At 33.4% G+C, this 8,833-nt stretch overlaps 1 protein-coding gene across 2 annotated transcripts; it reads right to left on the bottom strand.

The window, feature by feature from the left end:
* Window positions 1-274: 274 nt before the first annotated feature.
* LOC107014497 (D-xylose-proton symporter-like 3, chloroplastic) lies at window positions 275-6,767 on the bottom strand. 2 transcript variants are annotated; one of them, XM_015214424.2, is made up of 15 exons: window positions 5,928-6,218; window positions 4,618-4,907; window positions 4,453-4,532; window positions 4,059-4,137; window positions 3,921-3,980; window positions 3,757-3,823; window positions 3,536-3,660; window positions 3,321-3,422; window positions 2,871-3,248; window positions 2,720-2,767; window positions 2,580-2,642; window positions 2,356-2,436; window positions 2,136-2,234; window positions 715-852; window positions 275-639 (listed from the first exon to the last, which is right to left on the bottom strand). In XM_015214424.2, exons 2-15 carry the CDS (start codon window positions 4,798-4,800, stop codon window positions 505-507), a joined length of 1,638 nt encoding a protein of 545 aa, XP_015069910.1. In that variant the 5' UTR covers window positions 4,801-4,907; window positions 5,928-6,218; the 3' UTR covers window positions 275-504. The 2 variants fall into 2 exon arrangements, with proteins under 2 accessions (XP_015069910.1, XP_015069911.1); XM_015214425.2 differs by lacking the exon at window positions 5,928-6,218 and adding an exon at window positions 6,749-6,767 and having other exon boundaries at window positions 323-639.
* Window positions 6,768-8,833: the final 2,066 nt, after the last annotated feature.

Raw genomic sequence — 8,833 nt, 5'->3', positions numbered from 1 at the left:
AGTCACTAGTATGAAATTTCTTTTTGTTTCAAAAAAGTTGGAGATAAATTGGTTTTATGGCGTGACAATAGATCATTTATGAATATTATGTTGTGGTTTATAACTTCTATTAGTTGTACTGTGAATTTCTGAGACAGGCTTAAAAAACAAAGATAACTCTGCCCAATTTTCGATAGAATTCTGATAAAGTTTGCTTTGAGATTCTTCCCCTTAGTGCCGGTGATGTTCCTAACTTGGGGTATGACAAGTATAGATATAGATAGATGATAAAACATTTGCTGCAGCTATAATGTTATGTCCTCACTTTTGCTTCGCCAAGTCAGAGTGGCAACAAAAACAATATATACAGAGTAGCACAAGAAGAATCGCCAAACAGTAGCAGAATCGCGAAGTCATCAAAATATTAATACAAGTTTGCAAGCATTGTATTCTGATAGACTTGATATATTAAAGAAGAGACAATTATTCTATTTGTGAGGATCTCAAGGACACAAAACTATGTCTTCACTTCAAGATTTTGGACTCAATCTCTTCCAAGGTCAAGCCTTTAGTCTCTGGAACAGAGGTGACCACAAACACAAGTGACAATAAAGCAATCACTCCAAATAGAAGGAAAAGATTTTCTGCCCCAAGCAACTCCTGAAAAACGGAAACCATGACAAATCTAACACAGGTTACAGTGGAATTGACATTTGCAGGAGAACAAGTTCTTACCTTGAGAGGTGAAAAAGCAAAGGTCACTATCGCATTAGAACCAAAATTGGTAAGAACAGCTAGACTAATCCCCTTCCCTCTGGTGCGGAGTGGGAAAATCTCTGATACCATAAGCCAGCTAATAGGCCCAAAAGATATCTTCAATGCCATGGAACAAACATATTTCAATGAGGTCATTTGTCACACAAACAAATCACTACATTCAATATCATATAATGCTTGGTTGCTAATATAAAAAATATATATTTAAGCAATTACCTTTTCTCACTGGTACTATAATCATCATAGCTTAAAACCCTAACTAAACCTTGTATGGTTATTTAAAGATAAAAAACTTATACGAATAAAGTCTCTCCTAGTTCATGCAAACATAATTAAACCAAAATGGTCTAACTTAACTGAAACTCTACAATCAATCACTTCATATGGCCTACACATGCCAAGTTTAGAAGATACAACTTCAGTGCAGAATGTCATTCATATACAATGTACCTTTTCAATCTCTAGTGATCAAAATCTTTGGGAATAAAAGCATTAATTAACATGCCAATCAGATTATTTCAAATTAAATGTCGTGCTCTGATTTTGAAGTGGCTTTTGAAAATAATACATCCATATAGCATAGCAATTGACTATCAACAAATCCATGTTATGCAATACATTGTCTAGGATTGCAATTGGATATAGAGAACTTAAGACATATTTTTCTCACAAATACCTAAAGGAATCTATTTTCAAAAATAAAAATTGTGACTGAATAGTATTAGGATGAAGTGTGCCACAATATAACGAATTGGATGCAGAGAATTCATTTGCCAGACATCAGTTAGGATTGAGGTTTAGTTGATTGACTGATCGGGTAGAAGAATTAATTAAATTTGAGATAAGGAAAGGTTACGTAATAAAAAAACTTTACTCAATTGTGAGATATTATTAACTTGCCAAATACACTAGATTGACTATGTCCACCTACTAATAAATTAGCAAAAGCCTTATAAGTAAATTTTTTCTTTTATAAATGAGAAATCCCCAAAGGTCAGTGGCGTATAGTTCGAAACTCGGTGGATAATGGCGGCCTCCTTTACCCTTCTCCACTTAAATACCAAGTGTTTGTCTGTGGCAAGGTTTGAATCCATGACTTGTGCCTAACCCACACATCACAAGTTGTGCTCTTACCACTAGGGGACTACTTCCAATAAGGTAAATTCCTGACAAGATTATGGATCTGGGGTATAAACAATCATAATTCATGTGTTACATATTAAAGAGAAGAGAGGAGAAACAATTGTCTGAAATAACTAGGAAGATGATTAGTAGATTAAGGTGAATACCCTAGTTTAAGTTAACAGTGAATCTTCCCAAGAAACACCTACAAATTAGAGTTGTTTACGCCAGCAAGTATGAGTATATGAGAGCATCACCTGGTAGCATCCCACATAGAGAAGCAGAGCAGAAACAGCAACGAAAGGGTAACTGCCGAGAAATTTATAATAAGCTGAAAGAAGAAACAATGATAGGGCCTGTAGATCACATCACACAAATAGCAACATTTTCTCTCAGAAATAAGACCAACAAGTAGAAATACGACCTATATATAAAATGATAAGTATCCAGAGTATAATCCTATGATTAGATGCGTACAATCCCACTGACTCCTCCAATCAACAATGGCCTTCTCCCAAGATCATCAGCTTTTAGGACAGCGACTGCTGTCATCAGTGACTGCAGGAGAATAAGTAAACTCGATGCAAACAAAGAGTCAGAGTATTAGAGGGAAATTATCAATGCTTCTGATAAAAAGACTCAGGTTAATATTCTTGAACGAGAGATAAAAGACTTTTCCTGGCTTTAGTTACTAAACTTACCTTGAATATACCAATAACGACTGAAACTCGAGCAGCATCTGCAGCCGCAGAAAAACCAGCACTCTAGGAACAAATTGCTTTAAAATTACATTATGCAAGATCATATTATTATAAGGAGAAAGTTGAAAGAGTGTAGCTACCTGAAGAATTGAACCAGCATAATACAGAACGCTTGGCTGTCCAGTTATCTGTAAAAACGACCACATAAGCTTGAAACCAAGAAACTATTTTGATGAAAACCTCAGAGTATGACAAGAAAAAACGAGTAGCTCAATTTCCAACAGTTTTTACCTGTTGAAAAAGGACCAAACCTCCTCCAATTGTAAATGCTTTCAAACTTGGTCCTTGCAATACCTCAAGAAAATTTCCTTCAGCTTCTTCATCTGTGTAGGCAGTTTTCAATGATATAATAGTATCTTCTATTTGTTTTTCAGATACTTTATCGCCAGCAGGGCGGCCTCTCAGTTTGCTCAATGCTTCAATAGCCTTCTCTTTGTATTCCTGCAATGGTCCTTTACCTTGAATTGCCCTCAGAAGTAACCATCTGGGAGAGGGTGGGAGTGTCCACATGCCAAACCCCATCAATAAAGCAATTGGAGCACTAAATCCAAACATGTAACGCCACCCTCCAATGACATCAATTTCATAACTACCTACAAAATAACCAAGCTGGAAATTCCATCGTTCAATGTGATTCGTTATTTCTCTTGGATGATATTAGAATATAAGAGATACACATACCAAAATACCGAGTACTATTGCCAGCTCTTTTAAAGAGATTAATGTCCCTCTGATTTGGGATGGACAAGTCTCTGCTATATATAGAGGTGCTCCATGCATTGCCTATTGAGATGAAGAATCTCAGTTACTTGGTCATCCAATAGATTAAGCTGTGACAGTGACAGACATATATGGAAAGTTGGAACTGAGATAATAAAAAGCAAATGAAAACCTACCAAGCCAATTCCTAGTCCATAAACAAGCCGACCCAACAAGAGTGCCCCTAGTCCTGGAGCACAGGCAGTTAGTGAACCGCCAGCCAAATATAAAATGGCTGCTATGATCAGTTCCCTACTCCTTCCTTTACAAAACCAAAAAAAAACAAAAAAATAATACAGAAGAGTTAATTAATATAATTATTTGTGAATCAGAAAAACTTTAAGTAATTGAACTCCACCTAGGAAATCAGCAAATGGGTAGGCGAGTATGGAGCCAATAAGAGCCCCATAAAGGGAACCACTGACCTATATATATACACATATCCAAGAATAGATATTCAAAAAATTGATATTTGAGAGCAGTAATTAGTCATAGAATATGCAACATATATAGAAAGCATACCACAAGACCAAGCTGAACAGCTGAGAGGTTGTACCAAGTCATTCCACTAAGCTCAGGCGACTGAGAAATCAGTTTTTTAAAAAATCCATAATTGATAGCTCATGAAGAGTAAAGCAGGTCAATGAAATTGAGAATTACCTGCAATGAGATGGTAGCACCTGATGTGGCACCAATATCGTAGCCAAATAATAAACCGCCTAGGGCTGGGAAGAAAAAACTGCATTTGACACAATAGTATTATTTTTGCATACCATCTGAAAAGGCAAAACCATGATACTAGTAGTATTTTATTGGGCAAATGATTTATTATTTTTAGATCACATGATCCTTTTGAATTTAAATGGAGAACAAGGATGGTGAAAACAGCTTGTGGCTTTAATATCACATACATGAATATAGAGAGTATTGAATTTTGTCAATTATTGAGTTAATTGGTCAAGAACTAGTAATGAATGATGAAATACCCAAGTTCTGAATATAGGTATAATTGCTTATTTTTACTCTTGTTCAGAAAAAAAGGTGTTGAACTTACGGCAAAATAACAGAAGACCAACTGAATTCCTCTATATACCCTGACTCGGCTTCTTCTCCTTCTCCTGAAGATGCCGAAACCTATATAAGAAAAACAACAAACGAAGAGAAGAGGAAAGACAAGTAAAATTTGAAATTAGAGTGTATTCACTTTCTCTGTATCTACCTTCAGTCTGAGCATTCCCTTACGACCCACAAAATGTATACCCACTAAATTTTCCTTCTTCCTTCCAATCAATGGGTAATTTCTTCTACATTCAGCTACCTTCTTACTCCTCAAAACCCACGAGTTGGATGGAACTAGCAATGGTGGTTTTGAGAGTGTCATTGTCGGGTTATACCAACCCATTTATGCACCAGTATTAAATGTAGAGGGAAAGGTCCTTGGCTTTTTGAATTGCTCCAGATATCTGTTGGCCTAATCTTTGTAAGTCTGTGGACTGTCTCTCCTGTATTCTGTAAGTGTATGTATATATATTTAGGCCACACACTTGGGTGCAAGACAATAGGGAAATTCAATTATACATCTTCTCAAGATGAAAATTCAAACATGGAAATAAGCAATATCGAACTTGCAAAGTAATGCGGGAACTCAAATTATATTCTAAAATACAGTGACATAGATAAAGTAAAGTCTGCAAATATGATTGTATTCAAATAAAATTAGGCTGTTCGAATATATCACTTGTTTGGGACTGAGAAGTTGTTGGGAGGATTGACTTTGTGTTGGTAATACAACAATCTGGTAAATATCCTTAAAGCAGTCAACTTGAAAGGATATAAATTGAATAAAAACAAGTAAAGGAAAGTGCAGCTCAACAACAAAAATATGGAAACTACTAAATTTATTATCTTTTTGAAAAGGTAAGTATATCAAATTTCCTAGGAATAAAATGTCAAACTAGTGTTTCAAACGTGATACTTATTGGAAGATATATCAAGAGACCTCATTAGCTAGCATATTAGATTTCTATTCTAATTAATTCTTAATGGATTTGTTGAAAAAACAATATACCTATCAGTATTACTTGTAAAGCAAATTGTTTCGTATTATCATTCTCCACTTATCCTAAGTCCTAACGATGAAAACTGACTCTAAGATTTGAGGGTGAGGAGTATTTTAAATGAAAACTCAGTTAAACATTTGAAGGTTGTATATTTCAATAAACCAAATTTCCATTGGTAACTCGTATATAGGAATGAATGTACAAGAGCGAACTTCACACATCTTGTTAGTCATTCCTTAATAAACTGACTCGGTCCCCTCCAACATCGATCAAAATTTTGTTGGAATAGCTCAACATACAGAACAGAAATTCATGTAGTTCAACAGCTAAACAAGCCAAAATCATAATCTAAGTTCACACATGAAAGGAGCAACTATGAATTCCCAAATTGGGGGAGGAGACAACAACTACAAAAAGTTAACTCAAATCAAAACCTAAAATCCAGAGCAGTGATGAGAAGCGAACTCACAGACGTCAAAAGGACAACACCGAGACAGACTGAGCTGGAACAAGAAGTTTATCAGCTCAGCCAAACAAAGCCAACCTTTTATCTCCACTACAATATCTTTCTAATTTTTGTGTACTAAAAGTATACTGATATTGCAAACCAGAAATACTATCAGTGTTTCATTTGAAAACTTAATGATAATTTTGAGCCTTAGCTCAGAAAAGAGAACAATTTTAATTCCTTCCTCTTCTTATAACATGCATCACTATCGAGAAAACGATCAAAATGATCCTTTATCTATAAGGATCAAGTTATTTTGGTCCTCTATATATATCATCTTATCTAAATAGTTTTTAATGTATGCAATATAATGACCATTTTAGTCATTAGCCTTAAAACTAACCAAAAAGATAAAAAAATCTGTTAACTTTAACGGTGGGTCCCTTGGAATTGAGACCCTTCTTCCTCAATCTGCTCTTTCACCAGCACGCCCTTTTCCTCAACTTTTTTCTTTCACCATTTGAGGTCAGCTCCATATATACTACACCCATTTCTCATCTCCCTCAAAAATTCTATTTACATATACACAATAATAAGAAGAAAATCAAGATTACCAAAACAAATGGAAACTAAGTAAATTTGATAAAAGTCTCTATTTTCACTTCGAGGAAATCGACATAATAAACTCTTTTTAAGTCGTAACTAGTTATTCTCCCTTACTAAAGTGATCTATGGGATATAGCTATCTTTTCGTTTTAATTTTTTTAAGCATTATTTTTCCATTCTATTTTTAAAATAAAAGGGTAAAAGTTGAACACAGAGACAGAAAATAAAAAACTTACAAATGTTCAATTAAAATTTAAAGAAATTTTTGTAAGTGTGAGAAGATTTTTGGCAGTGAAAATTGTAAAAGAAATGGCAACGGAAAGAAGAAGAAGGTGAAAAATGGCGGAAAAATAGATGATAGAGCAAGAAGAGTTCACCAAGTGTGGGACCCATAGTTAAGTTTAACAAGTTTCTTATTTTTTCAGTTAGTTTTTAGGGCTAGCAATACGATTTATCTCAGATTAGATGGCCTAGATTAATGCCAAAAAAATAGCGAATTATGGTTAATCAAAGTTGTATGGCTCAAAATAAAAATATAAGATGAAATATATAAAGGACCAAGATAATCCAATCCTCATATATAGAGGACTATTTTGATCATTTTCTCAATTACTATCACTATTTATCTTTTTATTACAATTTGAAGTATCGTATTTATTATATTTTCTTAATTCTTAAATTTCTCATTTCTCATTTCTAATATTAAATATATTTTTGTTTTTAATTACTTGTCCACTTTTAAGTTGATATATTTATTAAAAAAATAATAATTGATATAATAAGTTTATTATTTCACCCATATTAATTACTCCCCCCGTCCTAATTATTTGTTCATTTTTCCTTTTTTAGTTGTCCCTACTTACTTGTCCATTTTTACAAACCAAGAAAGGACAAGTAAGTAGGGACAGAGGGAGTAATTGATTTCTTGATAGGTGTGTCAATTTAAAAGTAGACAAGTAATTAGGGACAGAAAGAGTATGAGGTGGATGAATTAAAAACTTAAGATTTTCAAGAAATTCTACATTTGTCAAAGTAATAAATTGAGGGTATAATAGAGAATTTTTTTTGTGTTTTCTTAATTTGTCAAAATGGACAAGTAATTAAAAACAACTAAAAAAAAAGTGGAAAAGTACTAGAAACGAAGGGATTATGCAAAAAAAAAAAAAGGAGTATGTAACATCTCTTTCCTTATTATTTGAATTTATACATTTTTTTAAATTTCTCTCTTATATATATAGACTAGATAGGCCACTGCCCGTGCATAACACAATCAGTTCATTTTATTCATTTAAATAGAAAAAAATACATGAAAGTTTAAGTTGTTAAAAAATAGAGATACATGTTTTGTTTCACTTCATTGTTTCAAAATGAAGGCTCACAAGAATGTTATTATAAACAACGATTGAAGTTCTTACATGATTACTATTATAATTGGATACCAAATTTTATAATCAATAAATAAATAAAGTTTAAAATGCAAGGACCACCCAATTGCCATTGATGTAAACTCTTGAAGATGTGGTCTTTGCAATGCTATTGATGTACCAAAAATCTGAAAAATATCAGTTCATTTGTAAAAAGCAGTTCACTAAATCAGTCAAAACATGGGGCAAAAATGGAGAACATGATGTTTATTGGAGATACTAATTTTCTATAAACTTCAAGCAAATATAAATTTCTTCCCAAAAACTCGATGTTCAACATATATATTTATAAAGACGCACCAAGAAACTTACAACAAACCACATAATTCCTCGTAGACATAGGAAATCACATTATTAACGAAGAAAGAAATGAGTAGATAGCCTAACAACTAGCATTCTACCTCCTTTCATATAGCGAGTAGGAAAATATCATTAGCTGATTATCATAAACTCGATCTGTAAAATTCATTAATGAGAAAGTGTAACAAGCATATGTTCAAAAAGAAGTTCATGTTGTCAATCTGTGTTTGAAAAACAGAATATTGATTTCAGAAAAACTTTGTAGAAACGCGAAGTAATCAAAGTTCATTGAACCATTAAAAAGATGAACATAAATTAATTCATAAAAACTAAAATCCGTAAACGTATCAAAATATGGAAACTTAACAGAATAAAATCAAGTCCATTGGATGCACTGTGTCCCCTTAAGGAAATTATTCCCCTCTAGTATCCGAGGTTTGATTTGGAATATGTCCTCCCAGGATAGAATGATCTTAATCACCAGCGTATTGATACCCAAAACTCTAGTGTCAGCGAACCACTCAACAATAGTAAAGTACATGAAGAAACTTTTGTGCAGAAGAAGAAGAAGAAGAAATCAGAAAAATTCGTAAGGAA

Source organism: Solanum pennellii, chromosome 3, assembly GCF_001406875.1.
Source record: "Solanum pennellii chromosome 3, SPENNV200".
NCBI classification, from domain to species: Eukaryota; Viridiplantae; Streptophyta; class Magnoliopsida; order Solanales; family Solanaceae; genus Solanum; species Solanum pennellii.
This window is presented reverse-complemented; position numbering and strand designations above follow the sequence as displayed.